Source organism: Calypte anna, chromosome 8 (genome assembly GCF_003957555.1).
Source record: "Calypte anna isolate BGI_N300 chromosome 8, bCalAnn1_v1.p, whole genome shotgun sequence".
Lineage (NCBI taxonomy): Eukaryota > Metazoa > Chordata > Aves > Apodiformes > Trochilidae > Calypte > Calypte anna.
In genome coordinates this window covers 25,278,798-25,299,474 of record NC_044254.1, presented here as the reverse complement: position 1 = coordinate 25,299,474, position 20,677 = coordinate 25,278,798, and the positions used below count along the sequence as shown (strand labels likewise).

At 41.3% G+C, this 20,677-nt stretch overlaps 1 protein-coding gene across 1 annotated transcript; it reads right to left on the bottom strand.

Moving 5' to 3' along the window:
• Nucleotides 1–3,494: 3,494 nt before the first annotated feature.
• On the bottom strand, nt 3,495–20,050 carry SHISAL2A (shisa like 2A). Its single transcript, XM_030455492.1, has 4 exons — nt 19,835–20,050; nt 13,110–13,249; nt 8,273–8,341; nt 3,495–3,750 (listed from the first exon to the last, which is right to left on the bottom strand). Exons 1-3 carry the CDS (start codon nt 20,014–20,016, stop codon nt 8,310–8,312), a joined length of 354 nt encoding a protein of 117 aa, XP_030311352.1. The 5' UTR covers nt 20,017–20,050; the 3' UTR covers nt 3,495–3,750; nt 8,273–8,309.
• Between the last annotated feature and the right edge of the window lie 627 nt (nt 20,051–20,677).

The window sequence follows — 20,677 nt, the reverse complement described above, 5'->3', positions numbered from 1 at the left end:
CAGTTTTTCTAACAGATGTAGGTTGGAAAAAGCATAGGAATAATGGAGAAGACTAAAAAGATGCTTTTAAGTAGCAAGTGTGTGACAAACCCACTATCTAAATTTGAGAATATTGGTCACTTATGGATTTGGAGATACCTGAATAGGTTCTTCCCATACAAAAGCATTTTCCACAAATGTTCTGTATACACACACACACATATATAAAAACAAATTATCTCTACCTGTAAACCACACTTTCATGGTCACTAAGGAGTAACAGAAGAACAGAAAAGGGAAGCAAAGTGCAATAATCCTGTTGACCACTAGAAACCAGGGTCCTGTTGCTACAGAAATAAATGGTAGTTGGGAACTTGGACAGATCCTGGTGTTGGTGGCTGTTCAGATCAGCCTTTAAAGGTTTTCAGTCTCAGTGTAGCAGAGATTTTTTTTGAACCAGAAATAGCTTCCTATGGCTAGGAACTGACTTTCCAAAAACTTGTCCATTGCAGAATTCTCTCATCCTCTGCTTTGAGTGCAATATATTAATAGGTATTTATCCAACTGTTCAGTATCTGTTTAAATATTAAGTCAGTTTATATTTTTTCTTAACTTGCTGAACTTTTAAATGCCTAAGAAAAGAGCAAGTAGATGTTCAGCTACTGATTTACCATTCCTCTGACTTCATAGCTGTAAACACTTCTAGATCTATCTGACAGAACTTTTCATTCCTTACCTCAGTTTAAGAGGGATGGGATTCCTGTGAAATTCAGAGTAGCAGAAGAAAATGTAAAAACTCCTAGGAAACAGCTGAATCTTTAACCTTTTCCTGTCTCATGTTTTCCAAAACTTGAAGAATGGAACAGTCCTGAGGATCTCATTTGTCATGTTGGGAAAACAATTAAAAGAGACATTATTTTCATTCAGTAAAACTGTAACTTCTCTTTGGTCTTTCTTCCATAATTGAGAAATTGTGAAGGCCTAAGCTTTCAGAATTATACTTAAATAAGAGGATTAATTAGGAAAGTCATTAAGTACGTGATTGATATTGTGGGACTGTTTGTTGATTTGGTATTTTCTACCCAGACCCAAAATCAGATTGAAGATTACCAGTGAACAGCCAGTTACTAATTAATATTGAAGCATCTAGAAAACAATAGGGATGAGAAGGGCAGATCATCTGGAGTGAGCAGCCAGTCTGGCTCCAAAGAAAAATGTGTCCCACAATTACCAGTGGGACCCAGCCAGTCTGCTCCATGGAATCAACCAAGGCTTCTGCTTGTGCTGCTCTGCTGGTTATTTATAAATATCCAGAGACAAATCATGCCTTCTATTTCCCACAGTCCATGTGCCCTGTTGCATACTACTACACAATTTCCCTCCCATTCTTGTTTTGCCTACACGATTAGAAAAATTCCTCAACTTTGGAAAACAATACAAAATGCTCACTGCAAATCCTGGGAGCTTTATCAGGTTCTGCATAGCTGATGGTAGCAGAACAGCCCTGAGTTGGCTTTTACTATGGTCACGTAAACAACTTAAGCTTAAAATGTTCCCAGGACAAAAATTAGGGCTATGCCTAACAAGTACATTAAGCCTTATTATGGTTATTAAGCACAGGGAGCCACGCTTGTTGCAACTGAACATTATGTTTGAAAGCTGTTCTGGGCAGCAGACTGAATCCCCTAATCAAACCAGTGTGGGAGGTATTTTTTTTGTTGCATTTAGAAACCCTCAATTACATATAATAAGTAGCTAAAAGGGCAAAGAAATGGATTTTCCTAACACAGTACCAGAAAACAAACAGGCATTGGACACAGGGGAAGAACTGGAAACTTTTTTTTGCATTCTGGTTTCACTTTTCTTGTTATTTTAGTACATTAAGATAAGTCTCAATTAATAAAAAAAGCCTCGTATTTGCAGGAAAAAATAAACTCATCACCCGAGGAATCAAAGATTTAGAAACTGCCCAAAAGGCAAAAATGAAAGTTATTTTTATCTGCAGCAAAACAGAATAGAATGGTTTTTATTACCTGAAAATTTTAAAATTGCAAAATCACTGGCTCAAATTTGTATGAAGTCGAAATAACTCAAATCCTCCTTTCTTTTTTTTTTTCCTTCCTTTTTTTTTTTCCCCCATGTTCTGCAAGTCTTTTATTGGTGGTTTAAAATGGAGCATACACTTCCAGAATGTGTATCTCGGGGCTGCCATCCTCAAAGGAAGCCAGATGGCAAAACTCATACATCTTTTTTTCCTTCTGCTCTTTCACAGTCCCAATCAAGAAAGTTATGAGGCTGGAAAATCAGGTTTATGTTCTCTCATTATAAAAATATTTTCTTCATGGATCCAATGTGGTTTTAATTTTCTGGAAGTAGCTAATGCCAATTTAGTGAATATTACACGCAAGCAGCTATAGAAAGAACATATACCACATTCTCTATTCCTTTTGGAGGCAATGGTGTATTATTTCAGACAAGTAATGTGATTTAAGAGTAGCTTTGACTGCAAACACTTTGGGTTTTTTGATGCATAATACTAGACAGCTGTAAAGAAGCTTAAATTTCAAGCACTGCCATGCACAAAGATGCCACTCCCAAGCAGCAGCCAGGGGTCTGGTCTTTGGAAGATGAAGTATAACCAGAAACAAAACAAATAAGGTAGGTAAATCTCTCTCTCAGGCTTCATCTGCAAATGGAAGATATAATCTGTCTACTGCCTTCACATAAACAGCATTGTTAAGTATTTTAGAAACTCTTTTGATCACTGATCTTAAGAGCCCTCACAAGATAAAAAGAAATTATCATCATTAATGTTCACAATTTGAAGCTTGAAAGAGTTGAAAGCTCAAATATGACAGCTCAGACTATGTTGGTTGTTCCTAAGACTTCTGGGGAAATAAAATGTGCAATGAACTCTTTTGATTACCTGAAGGAAGCCCAACACTTCAGAAATTAATACTCCAACCTGGAACACTACTGGAAATTTTTTCAAGTTTGCTTCAAAGTAAATATTCCATCACATTTTGATGTAAAATCTGCAAAACATTTGTGGATGTTTATTTCAATTAATTTCAGTGTTTGCTATTCCTATGAAAAAAAGCTATTGAAATCATAACTTCCCTACCAAAAAAATCACTTTTTTACTTATTAACTTCACTTTTTGGTTGAAAAATTCTCCCATCAATGTAACTTTAAAATCCATTAGAATCTTCTGAGGAAACAGAAAGAGGGGGAAAGTGATAAACTAAGAAAACTACAGCACAAACACACACCAGATTTTATTGAGGTACTGCATTCACATACGTTTGTGTACAGAACAATCACATCTGGCTAAAGACAACCACACTGATGACATGAAGACACCACATTGAGGTGGCACACAGGGAAAGCTTAAAACAAAGCTTGGTCATCATGGGGAGCCAAATTCTGCTCTGCTTGACAACTGTGTTACCTCACAGGAAATGCATAGGGTGAAGAGAATAATTTGCATGGGAGTGACAAGCAGCAGTAGCTGGTACATGCACAACAACATACAACACCTGCCAGTACAGTAACCACACACAAATAACACCATCCTGGCACAGCTTCAGATTGGCCTCTGGTTATCTGGTTGTAATAGCAGGAGATGGAAACACCCCCAGAAGAGTGAGTCAGGTTCCTGTGGCTCACAGTCACAGTTCATCCTTGTGGCTCAAGAAATCTCTTCAGAGACACTTGGCCTTGTCAACAGCTGGTTTTGGTGGGAGCCTTGTGAAGGATGCATCTCTGTATCTGCAAAATAAGTCACAGTTAAGAATAAGACTGAACAGGAGATTTAGATATATATTTTTTTTTTATCCCTCTGCTGCACAGCAGAGTTGATAAGGAAATCCTACAAACCAATCCAGAACAAACCACACAGCTCAATCCATTTCACCAAGATTACTTCTTTCCAATCATTCAATTATATTCTTAACCTTTACCATGTGAAGAATTACACCTCTGAAGGGCACTACTACAGCTATGGAACACTAAATGCCTCTGCTAGGGATGCATGTGGATGAGCAGTCTTGCTGTTGCTCCCTTGCTGTGCAAGGATTTCACCTTGCATGGGATAAAGGCTCAAGGCTAGCACAGTGGTGCTAAAACAAAACAAAAGAAGGCTTAGCAGATAAAGAGAGTCACTCATCAACATGTCTATGCACTGACTCTTGGAAAAAGCACCACTAATATCTACATTAAACCACATTCTCTTATGACAGACATATTCACAGTGTGCACCTTTAATCCTGAAAGATACCAAAACATATTCCAAACTACACTTGAAGAATTTCTATACACACAAAAAAATCAATCTACTGCTCATTAAAAAGGGATTGCTTCAGAGGTTGAGCACAACAGCTGTTGGTACAGCTTTTTAAAAGCATGGTCAGGCAAAAACAATGGACATGCACTGAAGTCTGGCCAGAAAAATCCCAGAGAATTCAGATAGTGACAGAAGTTCAGAGGTATGAAATCTTTAATTTCAAGGCAGATGGCAATTAGCAAAAAAGAGCATCCTAAAAAGCAAAGAACATCACTTCAGTACTGGTTTATTGAGAAGAATGACACTTGTGGGAGTCCTCAGTGACACTTGCCATCTGGTCAACAGCCAGCTCCATTCAAGTGCATCCTGACCCAGTGATCCTGCCCAGTGCCCTTGGTACCCAGGAGCAGGAAACATGGGAATAGTTCAAAGTTGCACCAAGGGAGGCTTAGACTGGACAGTAGGAAGCATTTATTTACTGAGGGGGTGGTCAAGCACTAAACAGGCTTCCTGAGAGGTGAACAATGCACCCACTGCCTGCCAGTGTTTAGGAGGCATTTGAATAATGTCCTCAATAATTTGCTTTAACTTTTGGTTAGCCCTGAAGTGCTCTGAGATTTGGGCTGCAGGATTGTTGCAGGTCCCTTCCAATTGAAATATCCTATTCTGCCTCCACATACAGCATTTCTGATTAAATATGGGAGCAGAAGGTAGCTCAGATGTATCTATGATGCCCACCACTTTTTCTCCAGATTAAAGGTGCAGACCCCCACACAGGCTGACACAGCACCCCAGATTGTACCTACTCAGAGCAGACTGACAGAGATTTCCTTCCCAGGAAGACATTTCCTTCCTTCCTGGACACAGCCTGGACTGCTGATGTGGCCTCAGGGATGCCTGGGGCTAAGACACAGCCCTCCCAACACTGAGGCTCTACAGATCCTTCATCTCTTTCCCTTTTGAAAAGTATAAGGTCAGGATGCTCTTGAAAGAAAGTCCCACAGAGTGCCTCACTGGCTGATCCAGGACTACTTCTAGCCTTAGAGCTTGTATGATTTTCTATTACTAAATCTGGATCTGCTTCAGTGTGAAATTCAGCTTTACTCACCCTGCCAGCTACAGACATGGAAAATAATCACTGTCCTCTCTTTTCCATAACTATACACTGTCACTCATCTTTTCAGGACTTAAGCCACCTTAAGCCTGTCCTGCTGTTCTAAAACCTTTATAATTTTCTCAGTTTTATCTCGTCTCCAGTATGTCAACACCTAAGAGCATTACAGTAACAGAGGCACTGCCAGCATTAACTGGAACAAATTATTATTTCACATCCTATACACAGTTCATCTCATTAATGTCAGACTGAAAGAAGAGCCCAGAACAGCAGCACTGTTTATGACATACAGTGAATCTCCAGATATTTTTTCCCCCCTACTACTTAGCCAGTTATTCTCCCTTAGGTATATTTGAGGTTTTGATTGCTCCATTTTAAGTAGAGTATTTTGCTTTTATCTTTATTGTAATTCACCTTTTTGATTTCAGACCATTTCTCTGGGGCACTAAGATAATTTTGAAAGGAAGTTTTATCTCCCAGAATCTTGCAGACCTTCTCAGGTGTCACCCATAAATTTTATGCATATGCTCTTTACTCCTTCACCCAAGTTCTAACCACTCAATTGAGACATCCTTCCCTCCAAAAATGTGTTTGAGAATGAGCCTCTGAAAACTTCCCTTTGACTGCATTTTCAAAAGACCTGTAAAAGTCACAGCCACTTGTTCCTATTTACCTGGCAGGAAAAATTGCTTTGACAAAGAGAAATTAGACTGGATTGTCATGATTTGTCTTCAGCACCTGCATCAGATTTTTCTTGTTCATAACTTGATTTAGTAATTTGATAGATTATCACTCCAACTTAGAAGCCATGCCTCCAGCTGTGTAGCTCCTCTTCTTTCCTTTTTTAAAGCCAAGAGCTGTGTTTGCCCTTTTGCTGGAAAAAAACCCCATGCAAACAAGCTTGAATGGCATTCTGAACTACATCAGTGCAATGTTGTACAGAGTCCTGTTCCTAATTAAAACCCAGTGAAGTTGGCAGAGCAACTGTGCATGCTAAACCAAATCTAATTGCTACATGTAGCTTTCTCTGTCACAGCTGGGGAAGGTTTGATGCCACTGATGGACTCCCTGGATTACCACTGCACTCTGAAGTGGTTCCCCGTAACAGGCCAGAGCATGAAATCTGCAACAAGCAGACAACATGAAAAGCAGAAGACAAAATTCAATTAGTAACCTGAATTTCTACCAATTTTTAACCAGATTTCCTATCAAAGTTCAGAACATATTCTTGATACCTTTCCACAGAAGGTTCCCAGCTGCTCCGTTTCTGCATCTGGAAGCAAAGAGGCTCACAGGCTGAGGGCATAGGTTTCCTGGTTTTAGCCCCCCCAGAAAGTCTTATGAGTCTTCATGAAGAAGGACAGGCTCAAGTTGCCAGCAAAAGAAGATTGGATAATTAATCCACAAAACACACTTCTAAATTTTTTTTTGTTTATGTAATGGATGCATTCAAGCCCTAAAAAAGAAAAAGCTGGCTTTTCAATCCTCTCCTGCTCTTCCTGCAAGCAATAGTGGTTACCAGGCTACACCTCAGGGCACTCCATAAACATTCATCTCTCCAACACGATGGAAAGCAGGCAAAGTGAAGCACGAGGAAATGGGAAGCTCAGGGCCTTCAGAAATCAATGCCTCATTCACAGACCTGAACCAAGGTCTCACCTCAGTACTTAGTGCCTCCTGCCTCAGGTATTTTTGGGTTTTCTCACTACAGACTGCTTTCTAAGTGCAGAATCCTATTTTAGTCTTCCATGGCATTCTTCTCCCACCAGGCACTTGATTTGCAACAGCAGAAAAAAAAAGAAAAAAATGTGTGGAGGTGGCTAGGAGTTTCAAAATGAGTTTTGTTACACTTCAGTATTTTCATGAGGACAAGCAGCCCAAACCAACCTTTTATGCTGATAATAAAGGACACTGAGAAAGATGCATTTGCACTAATGATGCACAGGATGGTTTTTTTTAAAGGTACAAAGAAAATACACAAAGCAGGGAACTGACACATTTATTTTCCTGCTGAGCTAAGTACAACTGCTGAGCAAACAGGCCAACTTTTTTTTCTGTGACAGACTTTGGTCACCTACAGCTATTCTCACATTCTGTGGCTGCTTGGCCAGAGCTTTCACCTCCTGCAGAGGGTAAAATTCATGTTTCATGTCATTTGAAATCTTCTGCATTATTCATAAATTCCTCTTAGATCTGAAGTACAGTACTATTTAAAATGCAATGTCTTATGTTTTTATAGACTATTTTGCGTGGTCTGTGCCATAGACAGTTTGACCTTTAAATATTATTTCAGCATTAAAAAGCAAGTCAGCAGATGAAACTTCATTTTTTGTAAGATAACCCTCTTCAGTTTTTTATCAGACTTGACTCAGCACTTGTAGGGAGTATTATTAAGAAGAAGCAGATTATGCTTAAACCATCCACCAGATACTTCACTGCTTTTACCCTTTGTCACACAGCAGTCTTTCAAGCAGTTCATCACTAAAGGATTTATTTTGATTTATAAGTTACAATGGCTGCCTCTTTAGTAAGCTCTGATGCATCCTGAACAACATCAGGGAAAGGACAAAGGAAGCAGAAGGGGAATGTAATCTTTGGCACACAACCATGGAAGAGTATTAATCTACAAGTAAATCAAGAAGAAATTTCTCTGTAGAATGCCTGTGTTCAAGCCTCTGCAGATACTTCCCAGTGCAAGGGCAGCCTCAGGGCAACGTGAAACTAAATCAAACAGAATTTGCTAGTGCTTTCCAGAAAGCTAAAATCCCACATAAAGAATCACAGCATGTTGAGAAATGCTTATCACATCTGCATCACCAGATATAAAACAGAGTAGGGGGTATATAAGCACAAAAAAATAGTAAGATGAAAAGAAATGTCCTCACTGTACCTACTTTCATTACAGCATTAGTAGAATCCATCCAGAGCCTCTTAACATACAGAACTCCCTCTTGTCTCACTGTCTGTAAAACAGAAACATTTTTAGTAAAATCAACATTATTATTCCTTTAGTTCTACCTAGTAATACATAAATGTGCTCAATGCACTAGAAAATGCACAGTTCCTGTAACCCTCCTCTACACTCTTTAAAGGATTAAAACTTTATATGCAGTTATTAACTTACTTGTCTTAAAAAGGAATAAGCATCAAGAAGAGGTTAAGGTAGCAGCACTGTGGTATAAATAGGACCTATAGCAGAAAATCAGTCTCCTAAATGAAAGAGCAGAAAAATTTCAGCTCAAAAATCTCAAACTGTCACCCCCCTGGATCAATCACTCTTGTCTTCACCTTTCATCCAGCCATCCCAAAGCCCTGCCTGAGGAGAGGCTCACAGCACTTCCCATGAAAGAAATGTCACTCCTATTTTTCAGAAAGATTGTAGAGATGACAAGAACAAATAAAGCAATTTTTACTTTGGCATTTCAATAGCAGCTGACTAGAAAATCTTAAGTTCTTGCACCTCCCATCTTCTGAGTGCTTGGTTTTCTCCCATTGTTGTTTTTTAGAGCACAACTTCATGGGTTAAAATAAATAATGGTTCATCAGAATTCCACCAGGTAACTGATCCAGACACCTGGTTGGACTGGAAGAGCTGTAATCTAACATAATCTTTAGATCCAGTGCAGACAATCTGAGTTTCTTCAAACCAATCAGAATAAACAAAGTAAAAGCAATCTGCAATGGGTCACAGTCAGGTAGAGGACAGATACCCTGCCAGTGGCTTTCACTGGTACCTGCTGACAGCAGAGAATGCAAAGCTCTAGAAATAAAGAATTCTGTGACCACACTTTGAGCTTCCTTTCTTTTCTTGCTTTATTTTCATTCTTTCGTTCCCTTCCTGCTTTCCTCAGTCTGTTTCCAGCCATAATTTTCTGCTGCTATGCTTCCCATGACAGTTCCCATCTCCATTAACAACAGCTCAGTTCATACTTTGAGAACCTCCTCTCTGTTCTCTGCCATAAATCTCAGCTGTTCCCACCCTATGCAAGCTTCTCATCTCCAAGGCTCCCTCTTTATCTCTCTCCCACCTTTGCTTTCCATCCCACCCACAGCCACTCTCACACTCCCTGAGACTTCTCTCAGGAGTTTTCCATCTTCTCAGGCATCAGTGCCTCCCTGCCCTGCTGTTCTCAACCCCATTAGCTACATCCTTCTTCCACATGTCCCCCAGGTACACCCAGGTCCTTCTCAATTGCAGTTTCTCCTTTATTTACTGCCTTCAAACCCCTCCCTGCTCCATCCTCTCATTTTAAGTCTCCTTATGGAGATTATCAACCTTCCACCCAGGTCAAGTTTCCCTTTATGTCCCATTTGCCTCTACTCTAACACTGGTTTTAATCTCATTTTCCCCTTTCCCACTGCTTGGGCCAACACAGAACAAAGAGAAAAGATGACCATGAGTGGGCAGGGTATTTCTGTCCAAGGAAGTGTGGGGGATTAAAAATGGTTGCTAATGTCCAATAGGGATGAAAAGTGGAGAATTTTAATATTTTCATTTTAAAAAGCCTGAAACAAAAACATTCCAAAAGTTACATTGCATTTTGTTTAAATTTAAATAACTTCAGTTTGGATTCAAAATATCAAGATGGCATTTGATTGTCTGACATTTAGTTGAGACAAGAGAGAGGGAAAGAACAGCCACCTGGCTATTTTTTTGAGCTGAATTTTTCCTTATAATAATCTGAAATCATGAACTTTTGCATACTATGATGTCACTGCTTTGTAAGAATAAAGAATTAGTCTATGAAAGAAAATTTTCCCTAACACTTATGAGAAATTTCAAGGGCCACTGTTCCTGTTACATTCCAGCCCAAAGGTCCCTGACTGTCTGACAGAATGCATTACAGAGGTCTTCCTGTGCTCAGTTTTAAAGGAAACTGTTACCATCAAAAATGTCATTTGCTATTCTCACTTTGCAGTAGTATAAGACACCTTGTCTCAAAGTTCCTCCTGAAATCACACTGACAGATGTGCAAGGGAAAAAAAGCAGAAAATGTGTTTACAAACTAGGTCACCAAGACGGGCTCTCCTCTTTACCTCTGATGGCAAGACCTCATCCTAAGAGTACTACACTGCGGTACTACAAGCAGTAGTAAGGAACAAGTTTACATCAGTGTAACTCCACCAACATTGAAGTAGGTACACCCAGTCTAAACCACTGAGCTAAGCTCATTTTTCTTGGAATTCAGTTCTCAGATCAAAATGCTATTTTTTGCTAGGGATAACAACATGCTCAGCTGGTTTGGGAACCCTGTATGTAATATCTGTATTGATGCTACTGAAGACAATGGGTTCAAAGACTAAATAGAAGCAAATTCCAGTTGATCAGCCTCTGCATTTGTTTGATTTATGATTGCACTTGAAACGATTTTTGTAAATATTTGACAATTCCACTTCTATATTTAGATGTTGGATGAGCCCACAGAACAAGGACCAGCTTTGATTATTACATGAGGGAGGGAAGGCATACAATAATTGATTGTGTGTTTAATGAAATACAAAGCTCCAACTGAGCTTCTTTTATATTATGGGTGAAATTAAAATAAAAACACTGCTTTCCTAACGAGTGCTCTCTGAATGCACAGACATTGCACAACACTTACCATGTGACACAGTCTTCTCCTAAAGGCAAGATTTTTCTAGCTTAGAGAAAAGCAGGGCTGAACTGAGCTCACAGTTAAAACTCAGTCCTCAGGCCTAAATAATTCTGAAGCTTCTAAAAACTGTTTTAATATTTTTAATTAATTTTTATTGCCTAGATGTGATTATGCTAAAATCTCTGATGCTTTTACTGTTCCTCAGGCCTGGAAGCATCTAGCCAGCCCTTTCATAAGATACTTAGACTTTGCATTAATTCCATGCAAACCCCAGTGTGATGAAGATAAACACTCAGGCCTGTCAATGAAATCCCTCAACATTTTCAAAGATCTCTAAACCTTGGCAAAGCAGTTGGGTTTCAATATTCTGGCAGCCCACCTCCATCAACAGCTAAAGCTACCAGAATTTAGATGTGAAATAATTGCCATTCAGAGCAGCCAAAACAGCAGAATAATTAAAATGAAAAACAAGATGAAAGCAAAGTCAAAACAGTGTTTAAACACAAAGCAAAGCAGTCCATATAAAGCCCAAAACAACACAAGATATGGTCAGGAAAAAGCAAAGTTTTCTCAGCTTCCTCGAGCCTGAAACACCTGAAATCAGGAAAAATAGGATGCTTATGTGCACACCAGGTCATCAGTGGAGGGAGCCTGGGATGGTGTTCACCTCATGATTGGAAGAGAGCAACATTCCTTAATGTCAAAGCAGGATGGGGTTTTGCAGCAGGGTTTGAGGCAGTAAAAAAAGCTGGAATCAGTTGGCAGCAGTAGTGCAGTAGCACCTGCCTCCTTCCCAGCTCCCCATGTGCCAAACATGTCTGGCACAAAAATATCAAGCATGAGAAAAACAGCACTGCTGCCCTGCCAATGGATTAGGAGCTGATGCCACAGCAGGAAAACCTGAGGGGAGAAGTTAAACACAGCATAATGCCAGTTAACAATTAGAACACCACCATCTTGCAAGAGACAACCAAGCATTTTTTTCATCCCACCCAAGAGTTTATTTAGGCTGTTCTAGGTAGCAGATCTTATTTCTCTCACTCCATGGCAGGTGTCAAGTTTTCAATTTGCAGATTAGTAGCAGTTTGCTGAATGTGTGACTTTCACTTCAGCACCTTGCTCAGCTTAAGCAGCTCCAAAAGGCAGCTTGGCACTTCCTGACAGCTCTACAAACCACTTTTAGACCAAAGCCTGCATCCTCTGGAGAACAAAACAAGATGTAGAAGTTTTTAATGAAGTGGAGTTAACGAGACACTCAGGAGGGGGCTTACTGCTTCATATTAGCCTACTGATACAATAACTAATTGGTCCTATGAAGGTATAGAACCATTTTAAAAACTAGTAAAAAAAAATCAAGGCTAGAGAGTTATTTCAAGACTTACTCTCCCTTTTCAACTTGCTCAACTTACAAGGCCTAAGTAAGTACAACAAGGCCAAGCTCAACTTCCTACAACTTCACTGTTGAACTGATGAAGTCACATTAAAACATTTAGAAAGTCCAAGAAATAGGGTGAAACTTATCACAACCCATCCTGCCATCAAAGCTTGCAGTCAGGTTTCACAGATGTAGTGAAATGTAACTCAGCAGCCACAGCTTTTCCCATGCCCATGGGCCAGTGCTGGATACACACATCTGCCAACACAGTTGGGGCAAAAAGGTGCAAAAAGTCTTAGATTTCAAAGACTGGATCCTATGTCAAGAAAAAAAAGAAAAAAAAACTAAACCCAAACAATTATCTTTCCCTAGGACAAGTAAATACACTTAAAATCTTCTGATATTCCTTGGAATGAAGTCACTAATATATGTTTATATACCCTTGGCAGGAAATCCAGAGCAACTCACTAAGCCTCTTCCTAATAAAAGGACTCATTTTTCATTTCACTCCTAATTCAGTACTGTGAAGTTTTACACCCTTCCTACTATTTAATAAGTAATGAGCTCACACCATTTCTTTCCTCTGAGTTTGGTAGACATCTAATTCAGAAGGCAAAACAGCAGGATAGCTTGACTACATCCTGACATCCCCATCAGAAAGAAAATGCACTTTGCTGGATTCCTCCACATCCACTTAAAGCCAGAAAAATGCTTTTTCTCTACAGGAGGATAATTTACAACAACAACAACTGGTCTTACCTGCCATTTGTAAGCTTAAACCAGTGTCCAATTTGCTGCGTGGCTTTGTGCTGATAAACAAGTAGCAGAGAACACACACAGTGATGATAAAAGCAAAGAGGACCACTGCTGCTATTGACAGCCCCACAAGTGCTCCAACACTAAGAGAGAAAAACAAAGAAACTGAAGTGTACAAACTGCCTGAAGTACCCACTAAAACAATCACCAGGATGATGATATCTGGAGATGACTTGCACTCGAGCAGGGGAGTGACTGTGTATTCTACTGTAAACAACAGTTGAGAGTTAAATACTGAAATTGCATTAACTGACATAATTTCATTGCCCTCAGATACATTAATGTCATTACACAGGAGTCGAGTATCTGGCCCTCAGTGACATTTCATGTTATCTATGCATACCACTCCTGAGTGATTTAAACCATTACTGAAAAATCAGAAATAACTTCCTGTAGTATCTGGCACCAGAATCCAAAACTTCTCCAGTGCAGTGCATCTTCCCAGATAAGCATCATATCACATAAATAATACACATGGTCACAAAGAGGAATTCTCCAGTTTCAGGAACCCCACACATTTTTTTTCCTCAAATGTTGACTAGTAATGCTGCATTTTCAATCTGAAATGCCACTTTCATTGCAGTAAGAGCCTACAAAAACACCTTAAGCAAAGCTCACATTTGTCATGGACTTCTCACCAAGGATGACAAACCTGTAAAAAATGGGATTAAAAACCATGCAAGTCATGTTATTCAGTTCTGTTTGCAGCTCTGTAAAGTAGGGTGCAGTACTATAACCACGGCTGTGCCTTTGTGTTAATGCAATAAATCTCCAATCAGTTTTGGAAATCTCCCATGATCTTGTCAGGGTAAAAAGAAAACTAAAGATGAATTCATTTACACACAATACAAAAGGCAAAGGAGCAATAACTGAATATTCAGAAGGACAAATGAACAGTAGCATATGCAGATTTTTGTCACAGATGAAGAGTCTGAGGACTGGGAATCCTTATATTACTACTCTAGATATTTACCATTTTTGACAGATGCAAGAAGGACAGCAGAGAGAGAATGTCTTATATTCTATGAATTCAATCCTGCAGTGCTCAAAATTACTTTATACATCACTGCTATCAGTAAGAAGTCACTTCTGCTGTGACCTTGCAGGAAGAAGGATTGTGCCTTGGGATATTTTTATCAATTTTACATTCAATCTACTGCAAAGCTTCTCTACAAGCTCCAATTACACCAACAGACAGATATGGCCATAGGAGTAACTCAAGATCAGCAGGAACAGAACAGCAGATATCAGTATGACGTTAAGATGCAGTTCTTATTAATTATTAGTCAGATCTATTAATCAAGTTTGAGCAACATTTTGCTCCTTGCACAAGTAGAATCATTCATTATCAGCAAAATTATTGGTCCTGGAAAAAACAGGTTTGCCCTTATGAAGATTTTTTCATAGTATTTGTCATCTGCATGAACTAAAGGGTCCCTATGCTTGTGCACATATGCATGTTATTAAGCAACTTTTTGCTTGCCTCAAGCAAAACTTAGAAGCAAACAATATTCTGCTTAATATGGAACTTGTATTCTTCCTTACAGAGATCTCACCTGGGTTCTGGCTTCATTTTTGCATTTTTACTTTGAACACCTTGACCCAAGTGAACAGAAGAAACACACTACAGGAGGCTGAGATGAGCAGCCATCAAACCAAGAATAATCTTCACAGCTGAATCTATTTGAGGAAGTAATACAAACCCAAAAGCTCTTCAGAAACAGGCATTTGTGCTTTTTTGTCTTTTGACAGAAGAGATAATAAATAAGCAAACTAAAAAGTCACTCTTGCCCAGAGCTGTGGGCTCATTAACAAGGAATAAGCTCTGCATTAACAAGCCCCCCACCTCAAAAAAAGATTACCTGGTATAAGAACAGCAGTGCAGGTCTAGGGGTAACCCTGACACACAACGATTTGAAGATGAGCAATGCCCCAAGTTGGGTAGAAGATCCACAAGACCAAACAGAACCCCTCCAAAGTTACTTTCTACATACAACTGCTGTTGCACTGATCCCCACACTTGCAGGGCTGCCACACATCATGAACATGGATGCTCTGCACAGCCAAAGGCTTTCCTGAGAAAGGGTCCACTCTGTCAGACCCCCCTGGGGCTCCCCATGCTGCTGTCCAAATTGCTGCTTAGTGGGTCCTTAACATTTGTGTAGGTGGATGATCAGCATCATACACCTCCAGTTATTTTTAGTCCACAAAATGAGTCCACCCACACCAACAACAGCTAGGGAAATATTTAAATATTGGCTAAGCAGATGCAGTAAGTCCATTGATAGATTAAAAGGAAGCTTGTGAGTCATCTGGATCCAAGTGAATCAAATGTTCCTAATGCCACTGCTGCAGTGATACATTGTACGTGGCTTCTGCAAAGCGAGGAGATAAATATTCCCAGGAAACTGGAAGAATGACCAGGAACAAGACTTGTTATTTTGGAAAGCCAAAATAGACTGTTGGAAATCTGTACAAGCAAAGCTTGGCTAAGCATCAGGTCACCATGGTTCTATGGGTATTAATTAATGCAACTTAATTGAACACTGACAAGAATATTTCTAAGATGTTTTAGAACAATGAAGTGGAAAAAAAGGTGTTGACTGAACCCAACTGCATCAAGTTCAGTACAAATACAAGATGCTCAGCATTTCTCATCTTCCACTCAACTTAGGAGGCAAAATAGATGTCATGAGGACTTCAGGAACACACACCACATGGCTACTCAGCATTTTGCTCAATGGTGTTTTATAGCATCTGTGTTCTCTGGTTTCAACCTTCTGATGAATTTTGTACGCTATTGCCTTTCACTAATACCCACTTCCCTGTTCCATGGGCTCCTGATTGCTATAAGAGATAGAAAAAAACCCATTTCACTCTTCTTTGCTGAGGTCAGCTGTTCAAGAAATAGAGCAGCCTAAGCTCCCTGTCAACAACAACAACAAAAGATGGATACTATTTGATTTGAAGCAGCAGGAAAAAAAAGAAAGGATAAGTGAAAATATTACAGATAATAAATAGGGGGGAAAGTATGAAATGTCACAGGTGCTCAAAGGTCATGATTTTTACTATTTATGATTGTCCACCAGCTCCCAGTACAGAAGATGTTGGGATGCACCTGTCAAACACTGCAATTTTTGCAGGTGTGGGAGAGGAAAAAGATGGCTCCATTTTGCTAAGGGGTAGTGCAGTTTATGGCCCTAAATACAGCACAGGCAGCAGTGATTTGGCAAAAAAAGAACAGCATAGACCTGCAAACAACTATTGCTTCAGGTTGCCTCAGCTGCTGCTTTCGCCATGAACTGCTTCCATCAGAGCTGGCTGCCAAGTGCTCTGGCAATGCTTTTCCCACAGCAGGAAAAAAATACAAGAGAAATGTGCAATATCTCCCTGAAATTCTACCTGGTGTGTCAGATCACCTCTGTGATTACAGAAGTAATCCCTGAAATACTACCAACCACTTGGTGGTCCATTCAGTCACTGCTTTCAAATTAATGGGGAGAGTCAAGGAAATGAAGATTCAGGATACGTAAGTGAAGGCTCTGGAGTAAAGCACAGAGCACTCAATCTCCAGACTGGTTTACCTAAGTCCTGATTACCTTGAAGTCCTAAAGGTTTCAAGTATTAAAACTGTGTCCTCAAAAGTTGTAAAAATCATTTGAAGGATTATTTTTACACGTGGTTGTTATACTGATACAAGTAACAGTCTGAGACAATGGCAAGGGAGGGAGTTATCACCAAAATGTTCTGAGAGACCAGAAAATGTTATGTTTTCCTTAAAACTCCTGATGGAACTATCAGGTGCAAATGTATACAGTTTTCAAAGTGCTTGTAATAACCTAGTGTTTCCAGTGTGTTAATAACTAAAAATTGTGATTTGATTTGCTACTGGAAATCACTTCTGATAACACAAATTTCAGTTCTAACAACTCAGTAACCTTGCTTCAACAAGCAAACCACTTCTTCTCTAAGACAGATGTTAAGCACAAACAAACCCCCTCCAATTGCAATTTCCTCAGATGCTTTCAGCTGCTGGGGGCCACTGTAGAGAGAAAAAAGAAAAAAAATCTTTAAGTTTCAAAGTTTTGATCCAAATTTCTGAGGCTATGAGCAGTCATACTTCTCAGACCCTAGAAAATCTTCGTAAAACTTCAGAGAGGTGCCTTATTAAAGCCTCTCATGAGGTTTATTTCTTAGAGGTAATTTCTGAAAAGATCAAGATTTAACAGTCTTCCTTACAACATCTCATCCAGATGCAAGAGCAGAACTTTTTTATTTTAATCTTTCAGTAGTTCTGCCACCTTGAGAGGGCTTCCTGGGACCGAAACAGTAAAAGACTAGGCAAAAAGCCCCCAATATTTAACATTAAAACAACACAAGTATTTGATGAGGAAAATGCAGAAAAAGGGCACTTTGGGATGTCTTCTCATACCACAGAAACTGAGCAACTCTGCCAATCACACCTGCAGATGGCTGGGAAATTCCCACATTCAACCCACTGTTTGTACCAGGCAGACTATATTTTAAATAATTATACACTAAATATTAGACAAGATAAATTAGAATAAGCCCACAATACTGGATAGCATTCACCCAAGAGCCCCAAAGGAATTAATTTATAAAACTGCTGGCCAAGGCATGCAAACCAACATTACCTTAAGGCCACTCTGCCAGAGGACTGGTGGCTTGGGAGTGCAACTCCAAACTAAATAAGGACTCCAGGGGGGAATCCAGAAACTACAGACTAGTAAATCTGACATCCATCCCTGGCAAGACAGAAAAGCCTGTAGTAAAAAAGTAACAGCATCACTAAATCAAGACATAAACAGAGTGTCTGGATGCTAATTGTGTCTATGTTGGAGAGGGTTGCATCTGACCCTGGTTATTAATCCCCAAGCCATGATGCCCAGGCCTGCCCTGCTCACCATACCTGGACACACAAGCCATAGGTTTGTTGATGTGAAGCCACTAACCCCATCCACCTCATTACCATGCTCTGCCCTCAGGAAGCTGATGGAGCTTACTTCTTCCTGACATAAAATTTTTGATTAAAGAATCAGCATTACCATGAAGGGAAAACACTGCCTTGTTAGCCTGCTGGAGCCTGTGAAGTGTCAATAAGCAGGTGGGCAAAAGAACTCAGCAGATTTTTCAAAACACTTTTGTCAAGGCCCCAGGCTGAGGGTGGGACTAAAAAAGACTGAACTGACACAGGTTTAGGGGGAAAATTGTTACAGATTCAAGTTTGCTTAAAAGAATATGACAGGGTGTCCTTCCTGAATAAAGTCAAAGATCAGTGCTAAGATTGATTTTATTCACCTGAAGAAGAATGAAATCTGAGTTTCTGATGATCCTAAGCCCCATCAAGCAAACATATTCTAGGAGGGCAAAGAATGCCAAAAGACCTGTGGAAAACTCAATGAGCAGCTAAAAGTGATATATAAACAAACAAAACCCAGCCTACAAGGCAATGAACTGTCAGTTCTGAACTCAAGAAAAGTTTTAGGAGTATCAGCAACAGGTCACTGAAATCAGAGTCAGTATGCACCAGCAGCCAAAGATACCAACAAGAAGCTGCCCACCAACAGGAAGGATTTTGAGAGCAAAGCTGAAGATTAGCAGCATTTTGCCACCATATAAAACCTTGTCATACCCACATCTTGAGCAAGCAGCTCCAGGTTATGTACCTCCAAGAGCAGTGCTGTGGAGTGAAAGACAGTCCAGACGAGAGGCAAGTGTTCAGTGGGACATTGCATCTGCCCCACAATAAACCAGAAGGACAAACTGTTCAGTTTGGTGAAAGCTGAGAGTTTATGCACCAAATGCTTACAAAATTTTCAACACTGTGCATAAGCTGAACATGCAACTGCTCTTCACCAGATCTTGCAATACTATAGTACAGGGTACTCCAGAAAACTAATAGAAAACAGTATAAAATGGATAAAAGGATACAACTTGAAACAGCTGGTACTGACTGCTGCTACTGAGCCTGCAGAAACGGGAAGAGATTTGACAAAACCAAGGATAACAAGCCCAAAAAAGACAGTGAAAGCCCCATGCAGAGGTGTGCCAACACCTGACACAGCCAAGCATGGATGCTGAAGAGCCTGGAGGGAAGCAGGCACAGAAAGCTGCCAGGCTGTGTGTGCAGCTTTCACTGCCACCGCTGGAGATCCAGTCAGAGATAGACAAACCCTCCCCTGACCCAGGAGAGCCCAAACCCATCACCTGCTGTCTTCCAAGTGGAAGCTTCTCTAGGGCTTGATCCTACTACGCAGGAAAGTAGACGGGAAAGTCACCGGGAACTTCATGCGGGCCACACCGCACACCCTCAGGCCCCGCCACTGCCGCTCCCCTCACCCCCAAAACACGGAGGGACCCTCGGGGTGCTCCGCGAACACGCACGGAGCCTTCCACAGCGCTTCCTCAGCAAGACCACGAGTTACACCTCTCACAAACCACCCCGGCACAAGCAGAAGTCCCTCTGGGCAGCAGCTGCAGCTCCCTCCATCGCTACTCTCAGCGGGACAAAGCTCGCCTGTAAGTGCCGGGTTACAAACACCTCAGGAAACACAACCCGGGGCCATCCCCACCGCCCGCCATGCGGGACCGGGCCAAGGAGGCACCGCCGTGCCGGGTCAGGGAGGTTGCCGCCGCTCTCCCCTTACCTGAGCCACCACATGTAGCTGTGCTCGTAAGGGAAGAAGCTGTGGGGGTCATCGCAGCAGTACTTGACGTCCTGGAAGCCGCAGCAGTACACGGCCCGGGCGTCTCCGCCCGTCCGCGGACAGCTGAAGCCGCTGACCAGCACCTTCTCAGCGTTGAGGTAACTGCTGCACTCCCCGCTCATGGTGGGGCTGCCCGGCGCCTCAGCTCCGCCGGCACCCGGGCGGGAGGTGGGGCGGCGAGCGGGCGGAGCTGGGGCGGGCAGGGGGCTGCGCTGGCGGCGGCAAAGAGCGGGGCAGGAGGCGGGAAGGGACCGCAGCCTCCCCTCGTTCCCCCCTCACACCCCTTGGGGTCGCCTCAGGGCGGGAGCCGCCCGCAGCCTGAGGTGAGGGGTGGGGGAGAAGGGGACAGCTCCCGTCCTTCGGGGGGAGAGGCGATGTCTCTCCCTGTGAGGTGGGCTGCTCATCTCAAAGGGGGTTGAGTTCTCCTCAGAGCTTTGTCTCACGTCGAGGAGAGACTTGAAGGGTCCCTCCTCATCCCGGAGCCGCGTTGGGATCTCGGGGTAGCCGGAGGTAACTGAGAGGGGTGAAAGCTGGGATCAGGACCCTTTGGTGTTATGAGGGATAAACGCTCCATAAATAGTGACAGTTTCTGAGACACCACTCTCCTACACATTTTAGAGGGTGTTTCCTTTAAGTATTTTAGACAGCTGATTTTTTATTTTAACCAAAAAGTGAGGACCAGAGAGTCACCGTACCCGTCTGAAAAAGCCTCCCCTGTGGGACAGGAGGGAGAGATCTCAGCTCATGGCAACACACATGCATGTCGTGTACATCTCTGCATGG